General features: G+C 56.1%; 1 protein-coding gene across 11 annotated transcripts in view; it reads right to left on the bottom strand.

Annotated features, from left to right (window-relative positions):
• GPAT2 (glycerol-3-phosphate acyltransferase 2, mitochondrial) overlaps positions 1-12533 on the bottom strand; it is a 52786-nt gene that overhangs the window by 17819 nt on the left and 22434 nt on the right. For all 11 annotated transcript variants that reach the window (XM_090051492.1, XM_090051494.1, XM_090051495.1 and 8 more), the window contains 13 exons: positions 12079-12215; positions 11720-11819; positions 11229-11438; positions 9856-9966; positions 9360-9445; positions 7691-7809; positions 3899-3969; positions 3230-3491; positions 2887-3035; positions 2572-2649; positions 1825-1953; positions 824-950; positions 322-387 (listed from right to left, as the gene is read on the bottom strand). In XM_090051492.1, coding sequence (XP_089907618.1) covers positions 322-387; positions 824-950; positions 1825-1953; positions 2572-2649; positions 2887-3035; positions 3230-3491; positions 3899-3969; positions 7691-7809; positions 9360-9445; positions 9856-9966; positions 11229-11438; positions 11720-11819; positions 12079-12215 — 1645 coding nt within the window. The remainder of the gene's footprint in view (positions 1-321; positions 388-823; positions 951-1824; positions 1954-2571; positions 2650-2886; positions 3036-3229; positions 3492-3898; positions 3970-7690; positions 7810-9359; positions 9446-9855; positions 9967-11228; positions 11439-11719; positions 11820-12078; positions 12216-12533) is intronic.

Below are 12533 nucleotides of genomic sequence, written 5' to 3'. Positions count from 1 at the left end.
TGGCCTGATTCCTAGCATTCACCACTGGCTCCCGGGGTCTTTGCCACCGGACTGAGCAAGGAGGCAGGCACCAATGTGCCATTCCATTAGCTGCCGGCAGGGGGCAGACACCCCTAAGACTTCTGGCACAGGCCACACTCCAAGCATAATTAGCCTCCGCAGGTGGAGAACCCCTCTCCCGCTGGGAAGAAAGGAGGAGGGTGGTGGGAGAAATGGGGCTAAGCACAGGAGGATGACAGGCAAGCACAGACCTGCTAAGGACAGCATGGCCCAGGAAGCTGGCTCTGAGCTGCTTCCCCCTGAAGAGTGCCTCAGACTCACCAAAGGAGCCGTCTTCCCTTGCCTTCCTCAGCAGGAACCCTTGCAGCTTTTCCGTGTACGCTGGCTCTGCAGAGGGCATGCAGGGAGCCGATCAGAGAGGAGCAACCCATAACACCCAGTGTCCATGCAGTAGGCTCACCTGGGCCTCTGTAGCACAGTCCCAAGGAGCCACACACCCCAGGGAGCCCTGACAGTCCCTCACTGGCTTGGAGGATGGCTTGTTAAGCTCTAGACCAGTCCAGCATTGGTGCTGCCATGGTGTGGGTGAGGAACCCCCAGCCCAAAGCTGCCAGGCCACAGACCAATAGACGCCCCCTCCTTCCCCCAAGCCTGGGAAGGCTCCTGGGTGACAGCTGGATGGGGAGCTGTGTCAGCACAGGACAAAGTCCTGAGTTCACAGCCCAGCTCCACTGCAGCCTAGCTATTTCCGTGCCTGGAGTTCCCCAGGAGCCATGGCAATGGTGGCTGGGGCTGTGCTGTATGCAAGAGACAGAGGCCATACCTGGCTGGGGACAGCAAGACTCAGACTCAGCAAGGAAGGCAGCAGCTCTTTCATAGGTCCTTAGCACAGGGCTCAGAAGGCAACAGAGGAAGAGGAAGAAGTCGAAGCAGTTGTCTAGCTGGCTTATCTGGAGGGAAAAGAATGACACATCACAGTGTGCCAGCGAGGCTCACAAATTCACAGAAGTTTAGGGCTAAAAGGGAACTTATGAGATCACTGGGTCCAGCCCCACCCCCCGCCCTGGGCAGAAAAGACTCCTGGGGTCAAATAACCCCAGCAAGGTGCATGTCCAGTCTCCTTTTGAAGATCTCCAGGGTAGATGCCTACACTGGGGCTGTTTCGTCTCAACATCACACAGCTCAGGGCAGGGCCAGGGCTGGGATGGCAGGGGGCTGTGGGGCTCTGGCAGAGCTGAGAGGAGCCCAAGGCTGGGGTAGCAAGGCTGCTGGAGTGAGGGCCCCCGGGAGCTGAGAGACCCTGCCTAGGCAGCATGAGCTGTGAGGGTTTCAAGCAGCCCCTGTTGTCACCCACCCACCTTTTGTCCTCACCCTGCTTTCCTCCTATTTCCCCACACACCAAACCTCAGAGACTGTCAGCATCACCACTGAGGCCTGTGCTGTGGCCCTGGATCCCTGGAAAAGAACCAGGGCCCCCATGATGGGACAGGCTTCCTCCTGACCAGGACATGGTGTGGTGGACCTGCAGACGGCCCTCAGGTGAGCTGCACTGAGGACTCAGCTCCCCCAGGGCATAGGTGGGATCATCCCAGCTCTGCTGTGGCTCCCAAGCGCACTCACGCAGCAGGCAGGCAGAGACAGGGCTGCCCCTGGAGAACACCAGGGCTGGGGGGGGCACCCCCCATACTTAGCCAGCCCCAAAGGGGAACAGGAGCCCTGGTGGAAGGGGGAGGGAAGCCAAGAGCACCCATCCTTGCCCCCCTGCATGTGCTGTGCAGGGGCTGAGGGCATCTGCTGGCAGTACTGAGGGCAAAGCAATAATACCTTAAAACAGCGCTTGCCACTGTCCTCATCATAGTCGCTGTCATCGCTGAACTCGCCTGTCTCCTTCCACATCAGCTCCCCGGAGAAACGTTGGCGGGAAGTGTCACAGGCTGGACGCTCGCTGGGTGCCTTCAGGGAGCAAGGAAGGCAGGTGATGCCTGGAGCCCTTGACCTGGGATGGGGTCTTGCTGTGGGACAGGGCCTGGAGGCTTCTGGGTCATCTCCATACATCACTTCTCCACCCCAAGGGACCCAGAGAAAGATCTGGGGCTCCCTTTCCCACTTGCCAGGCACCAAAACCCACCAGGCAGGGAGAGCTGAACTAAGCCAAGGAGACCTTCTCCTCCCAGCTCCAGGCCAAGCCCAGTTCCTGACAGTAATGAGGCACCAGATCCTCCATCTATGTGGTCCCAGGGGCACCCTTGCCCCCCTTGCTAGGACCAAGTCCACGAAGGGCTGAGAGACCAAACTGACTCACTCACAGGAGTGGGCTGGGACAGGCAGCCCGAGCACCCAGAGCAGCTGAGGGCAGGCGGGGGCTTGGGATAACCAATGGGCCTGGTCTGTCACTTCTCCCCAGTGCTGCTAGCTCCCACAGGTCAAGAAGGCTGTATGCACCACCCACGGAAGGGCACACTGGCTGATATGGGACAGGAGGGAGGGCTGGGAGCTAAGCACCTGCTTACTAACAGGCCAGGTCCCCCTCATATTCTCCCCCGGCCCCAGATGGGGCCAGCAGGCACCTACCTCCTCAGCCACCAGCAGCCCGCACTGGATCAGCTTGTCCAGGACGTCCTGGCAGTAGCAAAAGGCTGACTGGCAGGGCTGAAGGAGATGAGGGGCATGTCATCAAACAGAAAGCAACCTGGACCTCCCCAAAGAGCATCAGAGACCACAGGGATGGGAAGCAACCCATCTGCCCCAGCCCAGCACCTCTGCCTCCCACCTGCAATTCAAGCAGCATGCACTGTCTGGGCACAGCCACTGGAGGGCAGCACCCTCACATCCAGCAGGAGCCTGCAGGGAGTTGGGGGGGACCCTGGGATGCTCAAAGGGTGCTACCTGGAGCAGGACGAAGTCCCGGGGCAGCAGCTGGACCAGCACCAGGGTCTTCTCTTGCAGCTCCTGTTGACTCAGGATGATGTCAGCCGGCAGGGCGGTGGGCCCCAAGAAGGGCAGCATCTCCACAAGTAGGGCATTGATGGCGCAGGCTGCAGAGGCCCAGAGAGACTCAGGACCCTCACGACTCCCTGAGCACAGGCTGGGGGGCCTTTCCTTGCCTGCCTCTCTGCTTAATTCTGCCTCCAGCCTCTGGCACAGAGTCTGGAAGAGACTTCTTCCCAACCAAACCACATCCCCTGGTACAATGGAGACCCTCCCTGATCCCCCGAGCCGGACCACTCACCCCCCACGGCCTCAGCCATGAAGATGGGCAGCAGGGCAGCAGCATGCAGGCTCAGCTGTCTTATGGCTGGCTCCGTGGTCTGGGGTGCCACCAAGACATCACCTAGGGAGAGCTGGTGCAGGGAGACGCAGCCCCGGAGCAGAGTCAAGCTGTGCAGCACCAGGGCCCGGAGCTGCCCCGAGAAGGCCACATCACTCTGGCGCAACAATATCTCCTCCGTCAGCCATGCAAAGTCTGACATCAGACGGGAGAGGAAGACGCCCTGGGGTGGGGAGCAGAGAAGGGGAAAGCGGGCCTTGTAACAGGCTCCTTGCTAAGCAATGGAGACCAAAATCTCCCAGGAAAATATCTCCCCTCCCACAAGACCTGACACCAGCACCCCAGGAGGAAATCCCCTGCTCAAAGGGGCTGGCAGGGGTCTCAATGCCCATCCCTGCCCATACAAGGGGAACTGTAATGCCAGGAGCGGCCAGGGAGCCTTTTCTTGCTCAGCAAAGGAGAAAGGAAAAGCTACTATGTGGAGGGGTTGTAAAGCCATGACTGGAAGGACCCTGTGGTCTAAGGTGGGGGCCCTGACACCATCAGCCACAGATGGTGCCCAGTCTCCTCCCTGCCCCAGGGAATAGGGACCCCTTAGAGAATGCAGCCACAGCCTCTCCCGACCCATACCTCGCGATGCTTGTGTAGCAGGAGGGCAGACGTAATCCCCACGGCTGTGACAGCAGAGCAGGACATGCCAGCTGCAAGGGAAGCAGGGAACGTTGATCACTGCCTGAGCCCTGCAGTGGTTGATGCTGGCCAGCGGGATACCACTGACACTCAGCACCAAGTGGGATCACGTCCAGTGTCCCGCTTCATGCCTGTCACATCACTTAATTGGTATAGTGCTGTCACATGCTCCCAGCTGGGCTGGGCCCCGTCCTGAACACAACCAAGCCTCTAACTGCTGTGGGGATACTGCATGTGAGACGGAGACAGAGACAGGCTGACAGCCAAGCAGAGCAAGTGGCAAGAGCAAAGCCAGAAGAGGCCACACTGACCCTCTACGTCCATGCAGTGCAGGAGGTCGGACAACCCATAACGCATAGCTGCACCAGCGTGGTGCACAGACCTCCACACAAAGCCTGCGGGGACTGGTAAGGCAGAGAATCCACCCCATCCCACAGTGCCGGGAAGGGAAGGCACAGACAAAGGTTTTGGGGAAAAAGAGCAAGACAACATCCTGCCCACTACCTACTCTGCAGGGGAGGTGGGAGCCTCTTCTCTCTGCCTCTGGGTGCCCTGGAAAGCACATCTGTTTCTCCCCTCTACAGCCAAGGTGGCGCTGGCTCTTCTATACAAAACCCAGAGCCCACACACAGATTGACTCTTGGTTGCTAACGGGCTTCCTCCTGCCTGGAAGGCGCTCCCCACCGCACAGCTCCATCCAAAACAAGATGGCCACTGAGAGCAAAGCCACCTTTCCCTGGATCCGAATCCCTGAGAAAGGCAGGTGGATGGGAGTGCAGCAAGGGGGTCCTTCAGCAGCATCCCTCCCCACGTATTGTTCACGGGCAGTGATGAAAGCTGGTACTCAGGCTGGCCAAAACTAGACAGCTTCTGTCTGAACCGCTACCCCCGAGGCCAGAACTGGATGTGCCCTGGCACATCTGGAGACTGGTTTTCCACAGGGAGGCTGAGAACAGGCCAGCCCTTTCCAGACCGAGAGAATCTGAAAACCTTTCACATCTGAAAAGACGTGTCAATGCTTTCTCTGCTTTGTGCATGTGCCCGTCTGAACTTACATGGGGAAGAGACTGATTATGAAGCTGTGAGTCGTCATACTCCAGGCCGTTCTACTGAGTGCCTCTACCAAGCTATCTGTACGTCCCCAGCACTGGAGCTCCTCACAGGCTTCCCTTCATCGCCCCTCACCAACGCCCCCTGCGAGGCAGGCAGAACTGTTCTCAGCATTGTACAAGAAGGAGTGGTGCACAAAAGAGGTGAAGCGATGGGGCCAAGGACACAAGGGGGGCTATGGCACAGCAGGCAGGTGCGAGAGTCCAGGTCTCCCACAGCATCACACAACACCTTAAGCACAGTGCACCTCAGCACCCTGGCCAGCTTCCCAAACTCTCAGAGCTCCAGCCTGGAAGCTGCTCCACCCCAGCCCTGCCAGGTCTTTCAGCGTGGCCCATACTGGGCAGGCCACAGACATGGGATTGCATGGGAACTTCTGCGGACAGCTGAGGCTAATGGAGGCTGCAAACCAGAGGAAGATTAAAACCCGGAGCCATGGGACCCCTGCCTGGCAGAGAGGGACTTGAAAGGACCTCTTCCTGCTCCGTAAAGTTCACCGGCTTGGAGCCCAGGCCTTTCATCGGTGGTTAATTGCTGGCGGCAGTGTGTCACCTCAATGCTCCCACTCTCTAATCTGGCCAGCGGTGCCAGAGGCGCGGTGGGGGAGCGCCAGGCTCAGAGAGCCTTCAAAGGAGCAGGCACCACGTGGCAAGTCGGAGAGAGCCCTCCAGCAGCATTTCCTGCCAATGACATGCATGCAATGTGGCTCATTAAAGGTCAGCTGCGGTGAGGGGGGACAACATCATATCATGCCTGGGTGGGTGCATGTGTGCACATGCACTTTGTGAAGTGAGTTTAAAATAAAAAGCAGGCCTTTTACCCCCTCCTGTTTCAGTTCTTTAACCTCAGAAAGACTTGGAGCCTGGGCACAGAATAGGCAGGGGATGCATCTCAAAGGCCCCCCCCTTCTCCCTGCCTCAAAAACCACAACCAAAACCACCTGCCAGAGCAGCCAGGAACAGTCCAAAAGAACAAGAGGAAGAGTCAAGCAACTCAGGGACGGACAGCAAAGCTGGGACCAGTGCTTACAACCCCTCCAAAGGACGCTTCTGGAACAACCTGCCCATAAGGGAGAGCTCCTCCTGACCTCTGTTCCTCAGAGGCTGGCATGACACTATATCTGAATACTGTCTCCGCACCTCATCTTTGGCCCCAGACAGCCCCTTGCAGCACTGAGATTCTACAGGTCCACATCTCCCCGCAGGTATGAGGCTGGAGGCAGACACTCCTCAAGGCCGATGCATCAGAAAACAGAAGAGACCCCAGCCAAGAGGACGGGGAAGAAGGGAGGGCACATGGCTACAGCAGAGCACGTCACGCTGGAAATCTACCACGGGACCATAGCTAACGTGGCAGCCCGCAGCCTCCAGGGGGGTTGTGCCTGCAGTAAGTGGCTTACATGGGCTGGGAATGCCTCTCCCAGAGCCTCTCTCCCAAGCTGGAGAAAATCAGTTGAGACGGGTTTGTTGCCATGGTTCTGGTTTAGCAGCAGGATGCGCCTTCGACAGCCAGGCTCCCCCACCCCCTACCCCCCCGAGGGAAAGTTCTGTTGTTTGCACTCATGGGAAATGTGCCTTTTGCCAGGAGCTTGGAGACGAGTCACGCAGCCGGCACATTAGCGCAGAGGGAGCATTTCAGAGGAGTTTACTCAAATAGTGGATAATTGGGAAGTTAACATCCACACGAGAGAACAAGCCGTGGCCCAGCTCAGCACACATCATGCGGCCTTTCTGTAACCAGGAGGGCAGAGGGCCAAGTCTGAGATGTTGCGCCCCTTCCCCAAAGGGGGACTTCTCAGTTAAGCTGCACCTCTCCTGAAGCAACAACACAGAGGGAAGCCTCCACAACTCAACAATGCTTGGTTTCCACAGGCATGAGGTCTGCTTTTGCACCTGGCTGTTGGAGCCCAAGCAGACAAACCAAGAAGGCAAGGAACCCACCCAAGCCCAAGGGCAGGAGAGATACCTGGAGGTACAGAGCCTAAGGGATGCACCAGTACTGAAATCCCCTGGGCACTGACCTGCTCGATGTGGGTCTAAGATCTGCCACTTCACAGGCTGCAGCCCCACATATGCCAAGACATCGCTTCATCTCTCCCTGCTGTCCTGCACCTGTCATGCCTTGTGCAAGCCAGGGCTTAAGCCAGCAGCTGGTGCATTTATACCCCTTTGCCAGAAAAACATCTCTCATCCCTACCACGCTGAGATGGACGCACAACAGAAGCAGGCAGCCTCCGCCTCAACAAGTGAGCAGTGCACAGCTGATCGGCACCCGGGCAGGCATGGCCTACACCCACTCCAATGCATCTGCATGCACCGGCTCACACGGGGTTGTTGCCCTCTCCTTGTTTCTGCTCCATCCCATTTCCCACCAGTAATGGAACAGGCTTTGTCTTGCTGCCGCTGCTTTCTGTCACAGCAAGTATGACCTTTCAAAGCTGTCACCTCCAGCTCATACTGAACTAAATGGTTGTTTAGCTCAAGAGCTTGGTACAAACAAAGGCAGGGAACAGGCTGAGGTGGGAGGGCTCCTTTCTTCTTTCCCTTCCTATCCCCAAACCCCACCACCCAGGAGGGCCGTGGGGCTTAGCACACACGCAGAGGTGATTCAGGGGGCTCCTACCAGTCAGGGAGTGTAGGCCAAGCCTGCCCACCAGGATCCGTTCTTCTGCTTTCAGTGCCACAGCAGCTCTGAGGCCCAGGAGCCCCTCCTCTGACTTCTCACAATCCATCAGGCTGGTGCTGGGGAAGGAACACAACAGAATGAGCAAGGGAAGCTATTAACAGAGCAGACTGCTTAAGAGGGGCACGCACATCAAATCTGATGGTGAACACTAGCAGGGGGCTCAATTCAGCCAGCTACACATTCAGCACAGTGCAAACTTCCCTTTGTGAGACCCAACATATGGTACTCAGACCTGCCAGATCAGATCAGGGCCCATCTAGCCTGGCATGCCAGGGTCTGTCTATGAGAGAAGCAGATAGCTGGGTTAGTCTCAGGTCAGACAGAAGGAAGGTAGAGTTAGTCTAAAAGATGCAACTTCATTATCCTCCATTATCTCCAGTCTGACCACAGTGATTCAAAAAAACATGAGAAATCATCTGCTCGCTCACACTTACAGTGGAGCTGGCTAGGAAAAGGAAACAAGGAATGAAATTTCCAGTTTGCAAAAAAAATTAGTTTAACGTTTTTAAATTGGAGCAAAAATCCCCACAAAATCTCAGATATGTTGTGCACAATGGAAAATCCAAGCCAACTTCATATTGAAAATATCAGAACGAAACCTTTCGTCCATTGTGTCATTTTCTGCACCACAACAAAGTAGCAGCAGCCAACTAAAAAGGTACCATGCAATGGACTCTGGAGTGAATCTCACAGACCCCAAAAATGGAAATTCCTGGTTGTTGGCAACGGTTTTCCAAACCAATTTTGTTAAAAAAAATTCTGTCTAAATGGACTGGATTCCACGCACAATTTCGGTCCCCATGAAACTTCTTCCATCAGGCAACAACCACGCAAGTGCTGGGCTGAAAGCGTTTTGATCGACTCCCATTTAGACACTGGCCTCACCCAGAAAACATGAAGCTGAATCTCTTCCCCCAAATTTGTGCCAGCACCAGCTGGAACCTTGGGTATTTTTGCCACCCATGGAAAGCTAGAAGGCTCCCTGTCTAGGGACAGATTTGTGTCCCTGGCTTATCCAATTCTCAATCCCTCTGCTGTGGTGGCAAGTTAGTGCCCCTGTTGTGGTAGTCTTGACTCAACACCTGCCCAGTGGGTGCAGGACTGAGTTCCAGCAGCTTGTTTTATCTCAGATATGGGACAGACCACAATAGGGTTCAACCAGCATGAACTTATGCCAGCAGAAGCCTCTACCTGCTGCTAACTGCCTGAACAGTCCATACCACTCCCTGAATTTTGGGGCCAGACTTGATCTAGGTCCCACAGAGGCCAATAGTGAAACTCCCCCTGATTTCAGTGGTGTGGGATTGAGGTGATGGGGGTAAAAGGGGAGGGAGGCTGTGGCCTCTGGGCTGCCAAGAGAGGAGAAGCACTCCAGAGCTGCCACAGAAAGCGAGAGCTGAATACTGGGCTCTCAGACCAGGAGCTAGGGCAGCCCTACCCCTGTGCACTGAGCATGGGTTCACTGCCAGAGTAGAAGGAGATGTCTGGGGAGTATTTCTATAGCCCCACAAACCCTGGGGTCCTCAGGAACTGGGCTTCCATGGCAATCCCAATAGCACCCCATCCCTCTGCACGACCTCACTCTTTGGAACCGGATCGTGCTCACCGCTTGCCGAAGACCACGGGCAGCAGCAGCTCCTTCAGAGACTTCCTGGTGCAGCTCTGTCTGGAGCAGTTGTTTGCAACATACTCCTGGGACCAAGGAGACCCAGCTGGTCAGTGGCTCTTGGTCTGCCTAGGCCCCATGCAGCCAAGCGTGAAGGCAAATTAGCTCATTTGGCTCATCGGGCATAACAGGACTGACAGAGGCTCCTGGCTGCACTCGCTGATTAGAGTCCACAGAGTTGTCACTGCCCTGCGTAGCCCATCCAGCTGTGACTGACCTCCCTGGATTTCCATCTGCCCCACCCCAGCCAGATGTTCACCAAGACCTTTTCATCCTAACTTAGCCCCCAACACAATAAGGCCATATCTCCCCAGGCCCCACAGGCCAACCCTCCCACACCTCCAGATTTCACCAAGCCCAGGTGCCAGGAGACGGTGGGATTCCAAGGCTTGGACAGCCAAAGCCACAAGTCGAAACCCGGGATCCCGTACAATACCTGCAAAGAGAATGGCTGGGCAAAATCTACTCGGACGCAGCCAAATCCTTGGCCCAGGGCTCGGCAGATGGGCAGGAGACAGGACCAGAAGCTGAGAGGCTGGGCTGAGCTCTAGGAGAACCATTTATTTATTTATTCCTTTATTGATTTATTCATTCGATGTCTACACTGCCCTTCCCAGCAAAGGCTCAAGGCAGTTTACAGTAAGAGACCCAATAGCTTACAAAACAGAAAAGCAACCAGAGAAAAGAACAACTTCAAGGGGAACTAAAATATAAAACAGAAAACAGGGACCCCCCCGCAGCCCCCAACGATATCTCATCTAGATTTGTTTGCCAAAGGCCTGCCCAAAGAAGGTCCTACAGTGCTTCCAAAAGGTGCCCAGGGTCCAGCTCCAGCGGGCCTCAAGCAGGAGGGACTTCCAGCGCTGAGGAGCAACTGCTGGGAATGACCTCCCATGGGCTTTTGCTAAAGCAACCTTGAAGGACTAAAGGTACTGGTAAGAGAACACTCTCAGCTGATCTTAGAGATTGCAGTAGGCTGTAAGAGAGGAAGAGGTATGAAGGGCGCAGCATGTCTGTCACTTCCAGATGAAAAGTCCAACTCTGGCAGAAAGGCCCATAGGGCAAAAAGCAAACACAGGCCAACCCACCCAGCTTCCCAGCCTCAGCTCTCTCCAGTCCCGCAGACAAGAGCTTTGCTCCCACAGCATGGCAAGGCAAAGCTTATATCACACTCCCAAGCTCCGCAGAGCTGCTGCAGGAAGGAGCAATTTGCACCTGCCCTGGAGACCCCAACAGAAACTCCCTGTGACCAAAACTCCTGGCTTCCAATGGCTCTGGCTGTGCCTTACAGATGCCTTTGAAAATCCAGCGGACCTGGTTCCTCAGATCAGTGAAAGGCTAGTGAGTAGGGGAGGGGAAAAATGCAACAAAACAGGAGAGAGAGAAGACAACTTGGTTATGTCTTGGGCACTTGATGTCTCAGAGAACGGTACAGATGACAGGAAGAGGTTGGGGTTACAGGGGAGACTGATGGTGAGAGATCTGGGTCAGGAGAGTAGCTGAAGTCCCTGGGTTCATTAGACCCCCACTGCGATCCCCAGAACAGAAGGATGAGGAGAGTTCCCAGGGCTCCTTCCCTGCCAGGCACAAAGCATGTATCCAAGTGAAGAAAAAAGAGACCAAATTGGAGATACCTGTGTTGGGGACCCTCTCCCAGAGCAAAAGACAGAACCTAAGCATTTGGGCTCCCAGTTCCTTGTGCCAGCTGGTAATCCTTACTCCACAAGATGGGAACAGAACCCAGGAGTCCTGGCTCATGGCACCTTCTGCCCAACCCAACACTGCCCCTTTAAACCAGGAGGGCCTTACCGCTTGGCCCCCACAACACACATCAGGGGCCACATCATAGGAGATGCCCACAGGCACCAACCGGACATCAGGAACAGCTCCTGCCTGGAAAGCACCCAGCACCAGTGCCAGCCAGTCCCAGCCGGGGGCAGAGAGGTGGGGAGCACTGGAAAAGGGCTTCTCCAGGAAGATCACCAGGTGCTGTCGGCTCTTCAGCAGTTCCTCAGTGTACTAGGGGGAAGAAGGTAGGATAGGAGCCCCATGAGTTCAGTGACCCACAGGCAAGGAACACACTCCTGCCAACACCCGGGCACCTCCCCCAGGGCTGACAGGCAGCCCAGTGCCCTCATCAAGCATCAGGACCAACAAAGCCCTTGGCAGCTCTAGGTGCCCACCCCCTCCTTGCCCCTCATCCACCCACTGACTCTACCTCCCCTCAGTCTATAGTCTCTCCACCTAGGGAAGTCTCCCATGGTGCAGAGGCAGCCCTGAGATTTCCCATCCCAACTCACTGAGGTAAGGACGGCCCTGGAGAGTGCTCCCTGGTTGCTGTCTGCCACATGGTCCGCTTCCAGTGGCAGGAAAATCCCTCCCAGTTGGCTCAGCAGAGCCCTGCAGGTGACACAAGCACAGACACTGCAGCCAGCAAACTTGAGACTCTGGCACTCTCCATCCCTGAGCAGCACCCCTCTCCAGTCCACCGCCCTGGCCCACGCTTCCCTAAGCTGGGAGGGCACGAGGAGAAAGAATTCAGAGGGAGTAAGCAGTGACTGAAGTAGATGAGAAGGAAAGACAGGAGCAGGCTCAGCCACCTGTCGAGAGACAAGAGATAAGTGGGACAACAGCAGAACCCAGCCCTTGTCAACATTACCTGAGGGGAGGGGTAAAGGCTTGGTAGTCCCAGGTCACTCTGGGCACCCCGAGGCCCTGCGAGAACAGGAGGAAGGGAAGCAACAGCCCATCCAGGCAGGACTTGTGGGTCGAGAGGAAAACCAGGGGGACATCAGGCTGGGCAGGGGAAGGAGAACACAATTTGAGACCTGATATATGCCATGCCAAGTAAGTGGCACCCAGATGGGGCCACACTGCAGAGCTACACACCCACCCTGGGCTCCAAAATAGTTTCCTTTGGCATCTGTCCCCTGAGAAACCCTGGGGCCATCAGAAAGCCACCTCCTTGCCTATGCCAAATGCATCACCCTCCGAGCCAAGCAGGGCTCCACACTCATGCTGCCAGGCACAGACAGCCGCACTCATATTCTCTCTCTGTCCCATGGTTCTGCAGTCCCCAGCCCTCAGGGTTTCAAGGCACTACCCAGACACAGA

The sequence above is a fragment of the Crocodylus siamensis genome, chromosome 6 (genome assembly GCF_052110815.1).
Source record: "Crocodylus siamensis isolate JL-2025a chromosome 6, ASM5211081v1, whole genome shotgun sequence".
Lineage (NCBI taxonomy): Eukaryota > Metazoa > Chordata > Crocodylia > Crocodylidae > Crocodylus > Crocodylus siamensis.
Note: the sequence above shows the minus strand (reverse complement) of the source record. Positions and strands in the feature narration are given on the sequence as shown.